The sequence below is a fragment of the Cryptotermes secundus genome, unplaced genomic scaffold, assembly GCF_002891405.2.
Source record: "Cryptotermes secundus unplaced genomic scaffold, Csec_1.0 scaffold696, whole genome shotgun sequence".
Taxonomy (NCBI): domain Eukaryota; kingdom Metazoa; phylum Arthropoda; class Insecta; order Blattodea; family Kalotermitidae; genus Cryptotermes; species Cryptotermes secundus.
Genome location: NW_019734322.1, coordinates 1,047,430 through 1,067,717, shown reverse-complemented (window position 1 = coordinate 1,067,717; position 20,288 = coordinate 1,047,430). Strand labels below are relative to the sequence as shown.

At 38.1% G+C, this 20,288-nt stretch overlaps 1 protein-coding gene across 1 annotated transcript in view; it reads left to right on the top strand.

The window, feature by feature from the left end:
• Positions 1-1,450: 1,450 nt before the first annotated feature.
• The window catches only part of LOC111868650 (histone deacetylase HDAC1), a 28,087-nt gene continuing 9,249 nt past the window's right edge, over positions 1,451-20,288 (top strand). The window contains exons 1-5 of the mRNA XM_023859510.2: positions 1,451-1,572; positions 11,575-11,687; positions 14,775-14,892; positions 15,313-15,668; positions 17,511-17,712. Of these exons, the coding sequence (XP_023715278.1) occupies positions 1,524-1,572; positions 11,575-11,687; positions 14,775-14,892; positions 15,313-15,668; positions 17,511-17,712 (838 nt within the window). The 5' untranslated portion in view covers positions 1,451-1,523. The remainder of the gene's footprint in view (positions 1,573-11,574; positions 11,688-14,774; positions 14,893-15,312; positions 15,669-17,510; positions 17,713-20,288) is intronic.

Below are 20,288 nucleotides of genomic sequence, written 5' to 3'. Positions count from 1 at the left end.
CGCGCCTACGAACATTTCAACAAATTAACACTAACAAATTTAACTATGTATCTTATGAAGGAAAAAAAAAATTCAACATAGGAACATACATCTAAAGAAAACATTTCATAGAACATAATATGTTCGTAAATAGGGGTTCGCCTTTGATAAAAAACTTCATTCTTAGAGAGGCCGATCACAGTGGCCGCGCGGTCTAAGGCATGAACTGTCTTCGCTCGCTCGAACACTAGGATCATGGGTTCCAATCGTTCCCATCCCACTCAAGGCATGGAAGTATGCGTATATTCTATGTTTGTGTTGCTCTGTTAGTAGGTAGCGGCCTTGCAACGGGCTGATCAATCGTACAGGGAGGCCTACCGTCTGTGCAAAAATCATTACGAACTGAAGTGGAGACCAGGACCAAACAAAGGGCTCTAGAGCCATTTCATGAATGAATAAATGAATGAATTCTTAGATAGGGCAAACACATTTCCTTTATAAAACAAAGTGCCATAGCATTTATATTTCCCCCCCCCACCTCTTACACTTTCAAAATCTACGTAATTACCGTGATAATGGCTACATTCTGTTGCAATAGTCAGGAGTCAGTCACACGGTTTCAAGGAACTAGCGAAACTGTAAAGGTGAATGTATCTCTGTCCACAGCAAGCCATTAAGACATGTGGGAGAGTACAGGTATAGCTCCACCATTCTTGACGTCGGCACTAGATGGAGATGAGTGGTCAGCTTCACGCTCCGGACGCTTTAATCCTAGGAAAAAGAATCCGTGACACTGGACAGAAGGCTGGCTCGGCCCCAGAGCCTATCTGGACACCATGGAAAAAAGACCAGTTTCTCTGCTCCTGTCAGGAATTGACGCCCGTTTTCTTTCTGTCCAGTTCACAGCACGTTTTTGTGCGTTTTGCTAGTACCTCGATAGCTCAGTGCTACGACCGAGTAGTTGAGGTTCGATTCCCAGCAAGGGGAAAATTTTTCTCTTCTCCGCAGAGTCCAAATCGACTTTGAGGTTCACCCAGCCTCCTACCGGTTTGTACCGGGGGGCTTAATTCTCGGAGCTAAAGGGGTAAAGGCGTGAAATTGATCGCTCACCTACTTCTAATGACGAGGTTAGCAACGGTTAAGCTCGGTTGAGGTATACCTTCACTTCTCCACGTCTTCATGGCGTGGTGCTTAAATTATTAAGCACAAAGAAATTGGGGACGGGGAGTTATAATGTAATATCCTTGCTTCTAGACAATGTACCCATGAGCACAAACCTTTCGAACCTGTACATTTTATGTGTAGCTGTGGGATATACATTATATATGACTTTGTTCATCAGCCACAAACTTATGCAAGAGAGCCTGTTTGCCTCAAAATGCGCATAGGGAATTTTCAGCAAAGTTGCCTCACTTGATAGCGTCTGCTTAACAATTTCTGTTCCGTGAAATATGCAAGAGTGTGAAATCGCTTTAGAAGGCTGTGAGTCTTGTAAGTCGGGGGATTTTAAAGCGAGGGACTTTTAACTATTAAATATTATAATAATGTCAGCACTACCCCACAGTAAAAAGCGCGTGTGTTATTATTACGACAGTAAGTATTATTTTACGATATTTTTAATATTCTTTTACTGAATACTTGTGCAAAATGTGATATCCTACCATTCGCTTGGATCTTCATAGGCTTAAGTTGCAAACATTCGTATTTACTTATGTTAAAGATAATATTAGAATAAAAATGAGCGGGATTGTAATCAAAGAGCAGTATTTGAGTTTACGTGTTTTAAATGGGAAGGACATAAGTTAAACGTTTGTTTTCGTAAAGAAGGGATTGTATTGATGGCACCATTGTGGAAAATTGTCAATGTAGACACACTCATAGCACCGTAGATATTGTAGCGGAGTAGTAGATGGTTTGTATATGACAAAGTGCGAAACTTTTTAATTTAAAAGAATGATATTAAAATACTCAGTTTGGTTATAATATAAGGTGAACCACATATTATGGGAGCAGTGTTGTGAGAACTGTAGAAGGTGTAAAATATTAGGTGGAATGGAGTACGTGATGTCTACGATAATTATTGGTGTATTGAGAAGTATGGTGGTGTGAATGTAGTTGTTAATGTGATGAATCCGAATATTTTCCTTTGGTGGGAGGAGGGGTATAAGGAAACTTCGTTAAAATTAGTGTTATGAAGTCTTATTAATAACAATTGTATGACATTAAGTTACACAGATATATTAATATGGAACAAGTAGTATTTGTAGTTGGTAAAATTAATCGGAGTTTTCTGGCAAACTTACGTATTAGAACTTACATCACGAACTGATTCTTATATGCTATGGAAAGCCAACCGTATGATAAATCCAAAAATAAATAAATATACCCTTCGTCACATATATATATGGAGAGAGAGAGTGTGATAAAGGAGGAAATGTCACCCTTTTTAACATCACGTTATTCAAGGCCAGGCACGTATGAAATATCGTTTTATGACACATTCTTATGAAGAATATTGTAAAATAATTAAAATATACACTGTTCTCTTTGTGTTATAAAACCTCAAATGCCAACAGGAATTTCAGATGTGTGGACGATTGTACAGAAGAAAACATTTCGCATACAGTTTAATTATGCCATAAATTCTTATATTAATACAGCACCATCAGAACCCTCAGTACTCCATTTCCTGACCCTTCCCAATGTATTAAGGTAATAGGGTTATGCGTCATCCTTCATACTGCACGTCTCTCTTTCTATGTATAACTGTTAAAGTTAGGTTAAAAATTCTCTCAAGCCAATCTGATGTTACAAGATTTTGGAGCTCTGTTTTGCTGTATATTAATGTAATTCTCTGTATATGAAGTAAATATTATATCTTCTAAACTGTTTGACAACCTTTCACTGGAAAGTGCCTGTTAAAATTTACTCTGGGTCATACGGTTGAACTTGCAGCAAGCCCCATACAGATTGTTGGAGAGTCCAGTAGGTTAAAGTTGTCTTTTTCAGAGTTATTTCAGTGGGGGAGAGAAAATAAAACAGTATAGAAGGGGGATGGGTATCTGACTGCTCTTGAACCCAGTAATTTGTTGTGTGGTCCCATCACACATTCCTTCAGCATCCCTATACCTTGAATAAATTGCTCCATCGCATATGCCACCAGTAGGCTCCAGTCTGATGAACAGAGTTTCAGTCCTCTGTTTTGCCAGAAGCAAAGCAGTTTATTGCCCGCTACCCCACATCCAGGAACTCATTTCCATTCTGCCAGTTTCATCAGGGATTGCAAACAGTCTCAGTCTAAGTTACCCAAAGTTCAAAAACTCAGTAATTCTGAGTGTTATATGCCACTGCCAGAACCCTTTGATGTGTCTCATGAGTCTGTTTCATAAAAGTTGAGTAAACATCTTTTAGATTACAAAATATCAGTTTTCTCTGGAGATGAACCTTTTCTTTAATTGATAGACACCATCTTTTGTCCCAGACACAAACCTGCTGATTTAATGAGATACATGAAATTGCTTCACCATTTCTCCTGTTGCAAGAGGCAGCACTTTGTCTAATTTTGTAGTTGGGTTTGACAAAATTTCTTTGTCAGCCACTGCTTTTTTTACTTTAGCTTTGAATTCTTGTTGAATTTTTCTAATTGACCATCTCTTTGGAAGAACTGTCAAAATCTTAATCTTATGACTCCCCCTTCCTCCCAGAAACTTTATGTGAAATTCTTTCTTCAACTTTGTTGTCCTTTGACTTTCACCAGAAATGTCACTCTCACAGGAGTCTCTTAAATTGAATATTGTTCTTCCAGTGTCTCCTGTAGTTTTCTTTAATTTTTCCTTTAAATTTGTAGGTAAGTCAATAAGTGAGTTACAAATGGATGTAGAACTTAAACAAATAAAGAGTCTGATTTGAAAAATGCTTTTATTTCACAACATAATCTCCTTGTACATTGAGGCACTTGTTCCATCATTTCACAAGCCCCTGAAAACCAGCAGCATAAAATTCTTTGGGCTGCTGTCAGAACCAGGTCGTGACTTCCATTTCTGCAGCTTCATCGTCTGTAAAATGTTCAGCCAAAAGATGATGTTTAAGAGGGCCGAACAAATGGAAGTCGCATGACAGGTTAGGTTTTCACAAAGTCTGTGCACGATGGGTGCCGCGCATGCTGATCCCACAACACAAAATGCAAAGAATGGGTCTGGCGTTACAGCATCTCAATCTCTACCGCTATGAAGGACAAGATATGCTAGCCTGAATTGTCACAGGTGATGAGTCTTGCTCCGAGCGACTTCCTGTAGAAATTGAAGTCGCTGCCTGGTTCTGACAGCAGCCCAAAGAATTCTATGCTGCTGGTTTTCAGGGGCTTGTGAAACGATGTGACAAGTGCCTCAATGTACAGGGAGATTATGATGAGAAATAAAAGCATTTTTGAAATCAGTACTCTTATTTGTTTAAGTTCTGTATCCATTTGTAACTTATTTATTGACTTACCCTCGTACGTCACTTGTCAACTTTTTAATGGAAATTGGTGGTCTCTCTTCTAATGACTTCAGAGTCTTATTTAACAAGGAGACAACTTGGGTTTGCTCATTTGGAAAACTGTACAGATCTTTCTTTCGTTTTGTCATATTCTGAACTTGAAGAGACAAATTGCTTCATGTCCAGAACTCTGGGGAAATTTTTCAATAGTTTCCATACATTTATCACAGATTTTTTTTCCTTTGTGAATACTAGGAACCTTTTTTATCATCCTGACCAACACATCTAAGGATTTTCTTGTAACCTGCACTGCTAATGACATTTCAATGGATTACAACAGTGTTTAAGTTCTTTTCACTTCTACCATTTACACCCATTTTAAATTTGGCAAGAATAAAAATGAATTAGTACTCATTCAAATCACTACATAGTTCTCCACTCAAGGTGATACAGCTTAACGCTATTGGCTTCATGTATGAACTGAAAGGCTGGCTTGAGTAATGATGTTGTGCAGAATGTGAGTGCAGGTCACAGCATGACTTGTCATGCCTGATCAGACCAGTAACAGGCAAAAAATAATATTTTATCATCATTTTCATGCCCCATACTTTTCCAAGATGTACTGAAATGATCACTAAGTGTCATGTAAGAAATAGGATAAATGTGGCTCTATGTTTTGTCATAAACCGAGGTCAGAAGTCACAGTCAGAATTTTATTAGTGTGCCCTAAAATATTGGGCATAGCATACCAAATGAAAGCCCCACTTAAAAGCTTGACTCAGAACAAGGAATAATTAAAGAAAGCTTAAACTTTCAAAGTGTTGTGCCTGTGCAGTTAATGTACACAGGAAGGTAAAAAAATCTCATATATGTCAGTTCCTAAGGAGACCTATCAAATCTGCAACATTCTGTTAGATTTGGAAGTGTCCATAAAAATGTTGCCCTAAACCATGGTTTATTAATTTCGCATGGCATAACCCCAAGAATGCTAGGAATTTTCCCACTTATTAGGATAGCAATGTAATTTACATATCCTACCACATAGTAGCCAAGTTCAGCCACAGTAAAGCTCCACGGCAGTAGTGACAGAACCCATCCTTCCAAGGACTCTTTAGGCATGAAAATCTGTGATTATGTTTGCCAGTATGGAGCTGACCCACAGTGTCGCCCATGACAGCTTAAGCTGTAGCTTCAGGCAGGATCTTGTTGAATGCAACATCACAGTCAAAGAGTAATCGAACGTTGCAGTTGAGTAGGTAGCACTCCTGCTTGCTCCTGATTTGGGGTTCAAATCTTGGTTCAGAGACAAGTCATCCTGAGTGACGTTTTCTCAGTTCCTGCAAGTACATGCCAGGATAGGACCTCAAATAAGGCCATGACTGCTTCCAGCTACATGCATTACAATTCATTTTTCGCTAATGATCCTATCATTCAATACTTCCATACTAAGTGCTGCTAACATCATTAAATAAACAATAAGAAAATACCAAGAAATGCTCCTTCTGCAGTCTCTATGTTCTGCTTCATTCTTAATGCATGTAACCACAGATTTAAGGAAGAACTAAATGTTAAAGTAGTACTAAAGAATAGCCAGTACCCATTAGATAAAATAAAAACATTCCAGAATATAATGCAAAAGGAAATAAAATCATAAATAAGCCAAAATAAGAATGAAAGTGAGGCAACATGCACTTGTTTCTGCAAAGAAGCTAAACTATCTCCAGCCCATTCAAAGATACCAGTATAAAAACAACTCAGGCAGACCCATTATTGATAGTGGAATTTATCAGTTCATTTGTCGTGACTGTATGAAAAGTATATTGGATGTAGGCAGAACCTTCACATTTAGGTACAAAGTATTTATATGAGCTGTTAAATGTAATAAATTCAATTCAAAATATGCCCAACACATCCTGAAAAATAGGACATTCTTATGGTTGAAGATAACAGAAGAAATCTCTTAAACAAAAAAGGGCAACTACATAAACACATTTGAAGGATTTCATTTTTATATAATTAGTAAACTGGGCACCTCTGTGAATGGTGCATTTATGGGCATACATAATCTGTGATGTAGTTTTTAATCCTTTAGATAACAGTTACAGCTCTGCCTAAGCTAAATCAAAGCTTACATTTCTCATGCCTAAAACTTGTTCACCAGTCACACGCCATATAAAAAGGATGCAAGTCACAGCCTATGAGACAGGAATTACAAAATACAAAATCATATATATATATATGCTATATGACATACTTTACCACATAATTAATCAAAAGAATATTTACTATGGTGATATGGTTTCAGATATCTGCTATAAATTTTAGCAAGAACTGGAAATGCCAGAAAATATGTTTTGTGAGTTAATCAACAAAAATTAATGGATAATTTGGTGGCCTACAAAAACCNATTAAATGAAGTGTTAAAATATACAAAACTATATACAGTGCGTACAATCAAGTGCGCGCCGCGGCTGCAATTTGCCGTGAGTCATACCACCGCAGAACGGATGCAGTCGCGGGGAGTGTTGCAACTCCTCCCTGCGACTGCATCCGTTCTGCGGTGGTATGACTCACGGCAAATTGCAGCCGCGGCGCGCACTTGATTGTACGCACTGTATATATTTTTGTATATTTTAACACTTCATTTAATATTTTCACTTGGATATGGTTCACAATGTTGATCTAACTTGAAACATTAGAATATAATGTGCACTAGATTATACGAGGCTACATATTTAGTGAATTTGTATATTGTATGTGTACTGATGATAGTCATGTGATCAAAATGGGACTGACTGTATTTTATAGAAATGTAATTGTTAATTGTTACCAATAAATAAATATGTCATAGGCTAAGGATGTGTGTGTCATAAAAACGAAATTAATTTTCCATGTAAACCTTGGTTGCATCTGGAGTGCTGTATACTGGTGTTTTAATATCCTTTATGGCTATGTTTCATAACCAAAAAACAAATGCTGCGGCCACACACAAAATCACCATTCAGTATTCTAGCAGAAATAAGACAAGCTGCAGGGCTGGCCTAGTGTCTCTGCCTTTGCCTCAGCACTGCAAATATTTTATGCTTGCTTTCTGAAAAAGGAAATCTATGAGCAACCTCCCCCAAAACGGTGGTTAACCATCGGAATTAAAACTTCTTATAAAAGGAAAAAAGAACTACCTTTCGACAAAGATTCTTTATAACAACAATCTAAAGCAATAATATAAATCATATAGTAAGATCCTGACCAAGGTGATTAACGAGGCAAAAAGACTCAGCTATAAAGATAAAATTACCAACTCCATTAATGCTATTAAAACTACTTGGAATATTATTAAAGTGGAGTTAGGTAAAAACCGCCTGAAGGACAAAACTGTAAAACTGAGAAAATAAATCCAAGTATTTTTAATAATCATTTTTTAAATATTGCTGATATTACTACTAAAAAATTCTACTCAAATTACTTTAAATACTGATAACAATAATTATAAACATTATCTGAACTTGACAGCTAAGGGCCCCTTTCCCAATATAATATTCAGTAAAATAAGAACTAAAGAAATTGAAAAAGTTATTTCTTCTTTGCATTCAAAAAATTCTTCTGGATATGATGAGATTTTGATGAAGACACTAAAAATTGGTGCCCCGTACATTTCTTCCCCTTTATGCTATATATTCAATAAGGCAGTCTTAGTTGGTAAATTCCCCTTACGAATGAAATACTCAGTTGTAACTCCTATATACAAGAAAGGCGATAAGAAGAACTGTGCAAATTATAGACCAATTTGATTGTTAACTTCATTTTCCAAGGTGTTTGAAAAAATAATATTTAGAAGATTATTGACACACATTCACACTTATGACATTCTAGCCAATGAACAATTTGGGTTTCACCCCAAATTATCCACTGAAACAGCTTTATATAACCTGATAAATACAGTTTTAGCAGCTGTTAACAATAAAGAAAAAGTAGGTGTAATCTTCTTTGAATTAAAGAAGGCTTTTGACTGCGTAAATCACGAAATACTTTTATATAAACTTGAATTTTATGGTATAACTGACAACATATATATGTTATTAAAATCATATCTCTAAATCCGATATCAAAGGGTGGTAATTAAAAATGGACCCTTTGATAAGAGTGAATCAGTTTGGGGTTGGGTCAAACATGGAATTCCCCAGGGATCTATCCTGGGACCATTACTTATCCTACTATATATCAGTGACCTATTTTTATCTATAAAATATCTGAACATCAGTGTAAACCCCCAAACAATTTTATTTGCTCATGATAGTAGTGTAATTGTTAGTAATCAAAACAATACTGTACTAGGAAATAACTTCAAGTCAGTCTTCACTAGTGTGATTAAATGGTTTAAGGCATATTTACTCTCATTAAATCTGGACAAAACCTACTGTATGGGATTCCACTCTAAAGATATTATTAATTCCAAAATACAAATTAAATATAACAACAGTATTATTGCCAGTACTACTGAACTAAAGTTTCTTGGACTAGTACTTCACAATACTCTGTCTTGGAAGAGTCACACCGATATGTTGGCTTCCAAATTAAACAGAGCAAGTTATACTTCAAGAGCAATCAGACCTTTCTTATCTTTGAGTTCCCTAAAGATAATCTATCCTGCTTATTTTAATTCAGTTATAACATATGGATTAATTTTCTGTGGAACTTCTTCTCACAGTACGAATATTTTCAGACTCCAAAAGTGAATGGTTAGAATACTAATGGAAGGAAGACCTAGGGATTCTTGCAGAATTTTTTTTTAAATTTGAAATATACTACCTCTAGCATCCCAGTACATACTCTCCTTGGCTCTGTTTATGGTTACCAATAAATCATTGTTTAGACAAAATCCTGAAATTCATAATTTTAATACCAGGAATAATTCTAATTTTTTTCAAGTAATGACTCACTTGACAATGATTCATAAAAGTCCCGTCTATGCAGGCATTAAGATATGTGACCATCTTCCAGCTGACATTAAGGACTTGGCATGTGATATTAAAAACTTTAAAAAGCATTAAAAAGTATTTGAATGAGCATTCTTTTTATACTGTGGGTGAATTTTGTATGCATAAAAGTAGATAAGTATTTTTGATTGTAATAGCAACATCATTGTATCAGTATTTACAGTGTTTTATTATTTTTATATTTTTGACAAAATCTTTCAATGATTGTGTGTCTTATTTATTTATCATTATTTATTAATATTGTACTGTCTTGTATTTTTGACTTTTCTATATTGAATGGTTGTAGCAGTACATATCAACAGAATAAATTAAAATTGAATTGAATTGAAATGGTTGATTGTATTAAAATGAATGCATAATTTAATATTTGTAATCAGCTAGGCTATGGTGCTAGGATAATTCATAATTTGTGCTCAATGTTAGGTATTAGCAACTTCAGGATGCGTTGTTATGAATGTAATACAAGACCTATTTAATGCAAGAGAATAGGTACAGATGGCGTTGATTTATCTAACAGCACTTCCCTTCCTGAATCACATGTTTGCAATGAAAATGTGAAAAACTGGAAAATACCGGATGGGGCATATTAACCTTTCCAATTTCACAAGGTCATTGCTGAGGCTAGGGAGGGGGGTAGAGTGGTGGGGATGGTATCGTTAGGTGCATTATAGCATGCAGTTTTCAGTACACACAATGGCTTGGTCGGGAGAACATCGTTCGTTCGTGCTGGAAGAGTTTATTAAAAACGGCGGTTCTGTGATCAAAACCCAGTGAGCCTTTCGCACTCACTCGGTCGGCGTGATCCCATTCCCACTGGACCAACAAGTAGAAATTGGGCATCAAATTTTAGAGTGACATCTTCTGCATTAAAAAGAAAATCTTCAGGCCGATTGTGGTGTCTGGGGTTCGTACTTCTTCAAAGAAGATGGTGAAGTCGTTACAGTGACTTCTGCTCGATATTGTTACATTCTTAAAAATTTTCTTCTACCGAAATTGGATGAATTATTGCAAGATCATGACCTGGAAGATATCTGGTTCCAATAAGATGGTGCTACGGCCCACACCTCGCGTCATTCAACGGAGATTCTAAGACACATGTTTCCTGGTCATCTTGTCTCTTTGCGGGGTGACATCGGGTAGCCCCCCAGATCGCCTGATCTAACACCATGCCTCAAGGCAAAGGTGTACACACATCGTCCCTGAACTATCGATGAACTGAAGGCTGCCATCACCGAAGAAATCAATGCTATTCCACGGAATATGACTCATAGAGTAATGTAAAACTTCCGAAACAGGCTCCGCCAGTGTATGGAAAACGGAGGTGGCCATTTGGAAGATATTATTTTTAAACCTCATTAAAAATAAAACTGTATTCTATGTCCTTTCAAATAATAAAATAATGTTGCCTGCATCTTTCTTTATTTCTATTCCACGCATTTTTGAAATCGGAAAGGTTTATATGCCCCACCCTGTATGTGTATATACGTATGGTTCCCCATTCTCTCTCTTCAGACTATACATGGGAGCATGTTGCAAGCTGTGTAAGACTTAAGAAGATACATTGGAATATTTGCAAAGGCAAGAACCCACTTTATCCCTCTTATAGGTTTGCATATTACTCCATGTACCATTAAAAATTAAGGCCATTATGTTAAATTTGAAAACACAATCATTATATAACAGGTTATATCACACAGGGATCAAAGGGAATTTGCAGTCTTTCTATCTGGGTGCAGACCAGCAACCATTTTCAGAACTCATCGTTTGGATTCCATTTCCACACTGAAAGAAACACAACACAATCAAATTTAAATATATTGTATATCAATAAATGACACATTTTAACGTCTGGATGGTGTGCCAGAAATGTAGGCTAGAAACCCACCTTTCACAACAGAGTCATAACTTTACAGAGCACAGGGCTACAGTGTTTTGTTGTTGAACAAAATCAGAAGTTATTACTAGCAAGCTGCTCTGTTACTAGTCCAAAAGAATGGCACCTTGGCAGTGGGTGTTTTGACATTAGGAATGATGTGATTTTTGTGTTTCCCTAATGGAAAAGTGGCGCTATTCATGTTGGCTGTTTTCCCAATGAAATTGCCAGTGGCTTTTTCTTTTTGCTCAGGTGACATTGGTAATTACTACTATGGGCAGGGTCATCCCATGAAACCACATCGAATAAGGATGACTCACAACTTGTTGCTCAACTATGGTTTGTACAGGAAAATGGAAATTTATGTAAGTATGTGATTTTCATCCTGGCCTACTGATTCAAATCATAGTTCCATATTTTGATGGGTACACACACACACGCACACATGTATATTGCAGGTACTAATACAGTGGAACCTCACATAACGAGGAAAACAAATTGTAAAAAAATGACTCACTTAACGAGTGACGAGAGGGGAAGTCCCGGATTGTGCGCTTGCTACATCAGTCTGTGTTTAGCACTCGTTCCGCAAGCATCTTAGTGTCGCTTGTGATCACACATTTTTCCAAACTTTTGTTCAGACATATTATTTGTGATTTTTTGGTGCAAAGTTTAATAACCCTTGCAAAAATGTCCCTGAAGAAAAAGCCGCAAAAAGACAGCCATAAGAGAATAAAAATAACCATTGAAATGAAACGTAAAATCATTGAAAAGCGAGAATGAGAATGCCGTGTCAGATTTTCACCCAATTTGGAAGCGTCAGCAAAAACAAATGTCTCTAGACAGCTTTCTAGTAAAAAAGAATTAGATATGTATCATAAACAATAAACTAATAATTTCGATTTTTTTGTGGTTTTTTTCCATGCAAATCGAATTCGCATTCCAGGTTGGTTCATTCTGCATAGAAGAAAAGATGAAGATGATTCACGCTCCTTAACAATGTATATATAATTTTCTTTTTCATTTTCTGGGAACTAGTGACAAAACTATTTCAGTATCCAGTGCAGTTTTTCTTAATTATATTTCTTTATGACAGAATATAATTTTTATTCAAACGGCATTAGTAATTTCAGGAGCTATCTTCATTGGTTGCATCCTATTGTGTGTTCCAGATTAGGAATTAGGTTAACTGTCAGCACAACAGATATACTCTTTTATTGTTGAATTGTAAAATATTAAAAGCAAATATATTTGTTGTGTTGATGGTTAACCTAATTCCTATATATATTTCAGCGGCTCCTGTTTACTTTCACTGAGTGAGGTAACGGAGCATGGATCAGAGCCATAGTCATTTTACACTTTCCAGAATGTCACAGGCAGAGGTTGAATTTGAATGGAGTACATGTTTTATATGTATTTACAGAAAAAATGCGCATGAGATCACAGAAGCCATAGTTTGAAACCGTTATCCTTCATGAGAAGCTGATGTTCATGAAAGTCTAGTCATTTAGAGTCACCACAAATTGAAAGGCAGTTTAATTTTAGAGGTCTGACTGATAACAGTGATGCAGTGTAACCAGGAATCAAGGAAAGCTAGGCATAAAACGTAAGAAGTATATTAATTTGCAACATTACTTCCAGGGGAAGTGATTTAACCTTTAAGAGCCTAGCAACACCGTATGGAGACCTTTATAAAGTGTAGCCGAGTGGCCGTGCGACACCATATAGGTACGCGCAGTCGACGCGTGCGCACAGTGTTTTAAAATCTAATTTTAAGATAGAAATTCTTATTCTACTTACATTATTTTTGGGCACCCGCTTTATAAGTAGACTGTCTTCCCTCCTGCGTCATCTAACTGAATGCAGAGTCCGACGTCGCAATTCATGCACTTTGTCCAGATGTAGCTCCATTTCCCACACTTAGAGCACACACGACACCTCAGTCTCATATTAGAGGAAGTCGGTCAGTGATGTCGAGTGGCCTCCTCTAATCGTAACACTTATAAAACATCACAATTTCAACTATCCACCATGGCCTCATTTCGCATGGAAGAAGCCAAAATTGAGAGGCAGCTGATAAATGACACCGATTCAGACTGTGGTACGGACGACTCTGAAAGTGGCAAGGATGCAAGGGGCTAGGCTTGAACATTCTAGCAGTGTGGGGCTATTCCGAGAATAGAACTCTCTGGTGGCTAGTCCGAGATATACACAGTCAAGAGTTTCTGAAGGACAAAGTACGATAAGACTTTGACCACAGTCGTGCATACAGAAAAGTTCCGACGTGACTGGAGAATGTGCAATACAAACAGAACTTCCACCCCTTTTGCCAGATAAGACATAGTAAGACAGGATGTCAGCAGCATGCATTTATACTGCAGAAAGTTACTACAAGTTACAGGAGTTACTAATCCAGATACTAATCCAAACCTTGTGTCTAGTCACTAACATGCAACAATATGCTGTGTCATATTTTGTTATCTAGAAATGTTACTTGTAATGCATGCAAGTCTGTGCTTAGCGGCCTCCGTGGTCTAGAGGTAACGTTCCCACCTCATGACTCGTGGTACGCGGGTTCAAATACCCGGCGGAGGTAGTCGAATTTTTAAGGGCGGAAAAATTCAGGGAACAAGTCCTCCGGGAGGGACTTTAAGCTGTGTGTCCCGTGTCGTAACTTTACGGCACGTAAAAGAACCTCATATCCCCAAAGGGGATCACTGAGCCAAATTCCAGGACGTTTCCCGCCCAACAATAGTCTCTAAGGCCTCTGATAGATGGGGGAAGCATTATAGACACCGCTAAGCAAGTGGCCGAACTCGCTTGCTCGGCGGGACTGATGGTACGCACCATTTATCGGTAGGGTAAAGAGACTGGTAGAATATCATAGAGGGAAGCACAAGAGATCAAACTGGTCGCGGTGCATGGGGAAACCCACCCTCTCTAAAATAACTAACTAAAAGTCTGTGCTTAAATTGGTGACTTGAGCTGCAAATGTTCTTTTTTATCTTCTATGATTTGCCATAGTATGACCCTGTATATTCACTGTCTCCTCAGTGCATAACTATGTATTCTGTAGTTTCATAGACCTGAGCTGGGTTAAGGTCATCCACAATTGTGTTTTGTGTATAGAACTTTTAGTGTCTTGTTACAACCAGTTGTTTTGCTTGAAGAGTGCAGTCTTCCGGGATGTATCATTGTGTAGTCTGGTAGATTACTGAAACTTTAGAGGAATGTACTGCCTCCATTTTCAGGGTTGCTTACTTCATGCTTGCTCGGCTTATTCTTCAGCCCTGGAGATTCAGGCAGTACGTTCTTTTGAGACGTCAGTAACTTCTACCACATCACATCTCAGAAGGTAGCTCTTTTCATAGTCACCGCTGTCAGAGTGTCAAACCTAACATAGTTATTCCACTTAATAATTGGAAAATGTGTTATAAATTTTGGTGTTGTAGCGCCCACACAAAGCAACAGCAGATGAAATGACCAAATTCCACAGTGATGACTATGTCCGGTTCCTAAGAAGCATCAGACCTGACAATATGTCAGAGTACAATAAGCAGATGCAGAGGTGTAAGTATGCACAACTGTTGTACATACTGTGTTCTCATTTTCATACATTCTTTTGTCCTTCCATCCATCCACCACCCACCAACCCAATATGTAGTATGTAGTATGAGGGCAGAATGCCTTATTGCATAATGTGTCTGTGAGTAGGGCATCCAGAATTATGCACCTTGCAGGGGCAGGATTAGGCCAATTCTGAGGCCTGCTCAATCTCCAAGGCAAAGGGAGCTGGGAACTGTTTTCCATGGAAGTAAAATGATGAAGTATGAAGGTGACATGTCATGGAGATTTAGAACCTGTGGAGCTTTATCTCCAGTCATATTATATATGCTTTCATTGTGTGGTACAGGGACAAACATACCCGTTAAGTAACAGTGTTTGATCATATGTGGATATTTCTTTGTCATATTGTATTTTTCCCTTTAGTTAATGTGGGAGAAGATTGCCCAGTGTTTGATGGGCTGTATGAGTTCTGCCAGCTGTCGTCAGGTGGCTCAGTAGCAGCTGCCGTGAAGTTGAATAAGCAGGCATCTGAGATCTGCATTAACTGGGGTGGTGGCCTCCATCATGCCAAAAAATCTGAGGCATCCGGCTTCTGCTATGTTAATGACATTGTACTTGGAATTTTGGAGTTGCTCAAATATCATCAGAGAGTTTTGTACATTGACATTGATGTCCATCATGGAGATGGTGTTGAAGAAGCATTCTACACAACAGATAGGGTGATGACAGTGTCCTTCCACAAGTACGGAGAGTACTTCCCTGGCACTGGGGACCTTAGAGTATGTTGTATTATAACTACATAATTATTGTCTCATTGTTGTAGTGTGATCATTTCAATGCTTTAACACTTTCAGGACTGGTTATTTGGATATCAATTTATGTGTAGCTCCTAGACATGTTTTAAGAATATCAGCTTTTCACAAAGAAAACAAATTTAACTCGGATAATTCACATGCATGAGTCATTCAAACTAGAGTGTAGAAGAATATTCAGTGATGATGTATTTTAGTGTCCTGTTGCACTGAATTTCATCCATGATATGTATACAGTTGCCATCTTGTAGTGCACTCAGTTTCACCTATTACTTCACGACATGTTTTGGCAACATAGTGCCATCATCAGGTGCCCCAATTACGCTAATCTATTTCATTGCTTGCCTTTATAAAATTATTTAAAAAGTGCGTATTTGTCAACTATAATAAATTTACACACACTAAAACTTGTTAAGATTATACATCTTATGTGTCATAATTAAAACTTGTGTGTGGTTCTTCCACTATGGGGGTCTGTGTAAACCATGTCTTGTGGTGTGTGTTCCCTTTTTAGCTGCTAGTGTTGTAACACTTGTAACCTTGTATTTTATTTTTAAATACATACCATGTCAAAAAAAAGGATGAAATGAAAGTTTTGAGACAGGAATAAAAATTGTATTTTATATCATACAGTGTTCATGGGTGCATGCGACCATGTGTGTACATATGTGTACAGAGTGATTTAGAGTCCTATGGCTAAAGTTTATGACGATGTTTAGATAATTTGGAGCAGCAAATGTAACCAAACAGTTGTCTAATTCAGCACCATAGTCTTGGTTCTATGTATATTCATGTTCTGAAGCCTTAATAACTTCAGAGAAAATGTTTATACAGTGGAAATAGACACTTGTGATTTCCTGATCAGTTATATCCTAGTAGCTGTGACACAACAGGGGCTAACATAGACTATTTGTTTGTGATAAGAACTCCACTGAGTGTTGCTATGAAGCATGGGTGCAAGCTGGAGAAGGTAATTTTGAGCAGGTTTGTGAAGAAATGTGTAGAACTGTGTGTAGGTCCCCACAGCATAATGGAACAGTTGTGTTAAACATAGCATAAAATTTAAAACTGAAAAGAAGTAAAGGCTTTTGAATCTTTTCTACATTTATTGTAATTAATAATAAATTAAGATTGAATGTAATGAAGTTTTCTTGGAAAGTTGGTTGTGTTAATACAGTGTTAGCTTCTGGTGTTTCAGACTGTCTTTCTCCATCATCAGGAATTAATGTTTACCCCTTCATTATGTACATCCACCATGAAAGCTTGAAGTTGTATGTTAAATGCAAATAACTTGAGGTATACATCAGTTAACAGTTGTATCATTTCGTTACAAAGTGGTGAAGTGTCATAACCCAACAGAAGTGATGAATTGTACAACAGTTACATTTTCTTCCCCAAATTATCCCGCCGCCAGCCTCCTAAAATTTGGCCTTAGGATTTCAACAAACTCCATGTGTATGTATGTGTGCTTACTTGCACATGGGGTTTCATATGAGTTTTCTGTAAAGTTAGTGTTTACATTGACCCGATATCAAAATTAAGTTTAGTGTAGACCTCCAGTACCACAATACCACATTAAATGAAGATCTATGGAGTAGCTTCAGAGGTGAAAATAGTCAAGAGAATTCCACGTATGGGTTCCTTTTGTGCACTTCGTTCAGAGACCTATAAGCACATCTACTGCACAGGCTTTACATGATTTTGCACGGAAGTTAAAATGGTGGAGTAATATAAAAGAAATAAATGTCATGAATTTTGGAACTGAATATTTAGTGTGTCCCTGTTGGTAATGCTTGGTGGTTTCTTTAGGATATTGGCGCAGGGAAGGGAAAGTACTATGCAGTTAACATTCCCTTACGAGACGGAATGGATGATGAGAGCTACGAGTCTATCTTCGTTCCCATCATTTCAAAAGTAATGGAGACATTCCAGCCAAGTGCTGTCGTGCTGCAATGTGGAGCAGATTCTCTGACTGGAGACAGACTTGGCTGCTTTAATCTCACTGTACGAGGTGGGTGACAGGATGTGGTGTGTAGCCTGTATATATGAGGGGTGCATGGAAAGTTAAATTCCAAGGAATTATACACCATCTCTCTATCTATGGCTCTATAGCTCTTTGTTGGGCCTTGACCACTTTTCAGTTTCTTAATCCTATACACAGTCGGTAGGATTCCTTGGACAGGGGATCAGCCCATTGCAAGGCCTCTACCCATACACAGAACAACACAAACACAGAATAAATACACACAGACATCCATGCCTTGAGTGCGATTCTAACCCACGACCTCAGTGTTTGAGCAGGGGAAGACTGTGCCTTAGACCTCAAGGCCACTGTGATTGGCTAATTATGCAGTAGAACCCCTATTTAATGTCCCTTGATTTAAGGTTCTTCATTTACTGTTCACGGGATAGTTTAGTTGGTATAGCAGCTGGCTACAGGCTGGACAACTGAGGGGTTCTGGTTCAAGTCCCAGTAGGGCTAAGAATTATCTCTTCTCCACATTGTCCAGACTGGGTCTGGGATCCACTCAGCCTCCTATCCAATGGGAATGGGGGGGGGCTCTTTCCCTGGGGGTAATGCTGCAGGGGTGTGAAACTGACCACTCCCCCATACACCTTCATGGCATAGTCATAGCACTTAATTAGTTAAGCACAGGGACAACTTTACCTTTTTACTGTTCAGTTTTGATTATCCAAAGTCAAAATAATCTCAGTGTTATAATCTATAATCTATCAGGAAGAACTATCTATAACTATATAACTATGATCTATATAAACTAATCCCTTAGTTTAAAATACTCAACTATTTAAGGTTTATATTCATTGCTCCCCAAATAAACCTTAAGCATGGATTTGATTTTATCTTTAAATGGTGTTCAGATATATTGTTGCGTGATTATGACTGTAGATGAGGTTTGGATTGGTAATCTGATTTATAGAACACTTATGCACACAACTTGTAGCTACAAGGAGCTAGAGCAATGTTGCTAATTCACACTGCAATTCACTACAGCACACGCCTAAGTCTTCTCAGCCTGCTGTATGTTCACCAGTCTTCTGGTACAAGCTTCCAGTGGCACATTCCTCTTCCTCAAGGTTCCCACACTGTCCCCGTGCTTCAGCTACCAACTTCTGATAGCAGCAGCTCACAATGACTGAACTACGGCAGTCCATTCACTCCACTAACTCCCAGGCTGGCAGCCATCTCACACAAACCTCCTCTTCTCACTGCCTTCTCAATACTCCCTCATAATTGCAGCTGCTCCTTGTTATATAGCCTTGGCACGGACCACACAGAAAACACATCTCCCAACAGTTTTTTCAGCTGTATCACTTAGCAATCCCATGGACCATGTAGAGAACATTGCCTCCTAGTTACTCCATTGTTGTGTGTTACAAATCTGTTGTGGCAATTACATAGCAGCTGTTATTGTTTGCAGGACCATTACCTAGCAACAGCAGTTGTATATCTGCTTATTTCACAGTCATTGCTGATCAGTGGATCAGCATGCCACAATATCATCCTACTATAAATATGATTTGTGTAAACTGTTTTCTGCTCAGTTCCTGTGAATTTTGATACACTTAATAATACCATAAGATCAGTTTTCTTAACTCCTATTCATGTCAGCTCTTCTTTGAACCATTTTCACTCCTATTTCCATGTTCTCGGTTTTAAGTATGTGGCTTCCGAAATGTTCCTTGGGTGCATGAAATGAAGACAAAAACTGGTAATGGTATGGATACAATAGTGGAAACAACTGGAAAGAATAGGACCCTACTATGGACAGAAATAAGGAAACTTATCCTGTGGTAATGACATCCTCAGTCTTCATTGGGACTACATAAAGATAGTTTCCTGATACACTGTCACTTCAAACTACTCTTGGTAAAGTGACGAGGTCATGAAGCCGACCATTCACCTCCATTGAGTGCCAGGTTTAAGACTGCATGGAGCTATACCTGAACCATCCCCTATTTCTTCATGGCATTATGCTTGATTAATGGAACACAGGAACAGCTTTACTTTTACCTTTCTACTGGTATATATGATGGGGTACCCAAAAGAAACAGAACTAATTTTTTTGTGGGCAGAGTTTTTGTAGTACCATGCTTCGCCGCTATGAGCGCATAGCGCTAACATTCCTGAGTTGATAAGCCGACTACTGTTGCTTCAGAAGGTAAGGACTAGTTTCGGCAGAGTTTATAGTGACAACTGTTTTGTGTGATCGTCGTTTTTGCAATGGCTGATTTTCGTTAACAGCGTGCGGCGGTGAAATTCTGCTTTTTGCTCGGGAAAAGTGGAACAGAAACTCTTGAAATGTTAAAAACGGCGTACAAGGACGATGCTATGGGGAAAACTCAAGTGTTTGAGTGGTTTTCCCATTTCAAAAATGGTGAAATGTCAATTGATGACAAACCTCATTCTGGTCGTCCTTCCACGGCCCGAACACATGAAAATGTTGAAAAAATTCGTGAAATCATCAAGGAAGATTGACGACGGACCATTGAAGAAATTGTGGAGCTGTCGGGAGTGACTTGGAGCTCAGCGGCCAGATTTGTGGCAGTCGGGTGACTGGTTTTTCC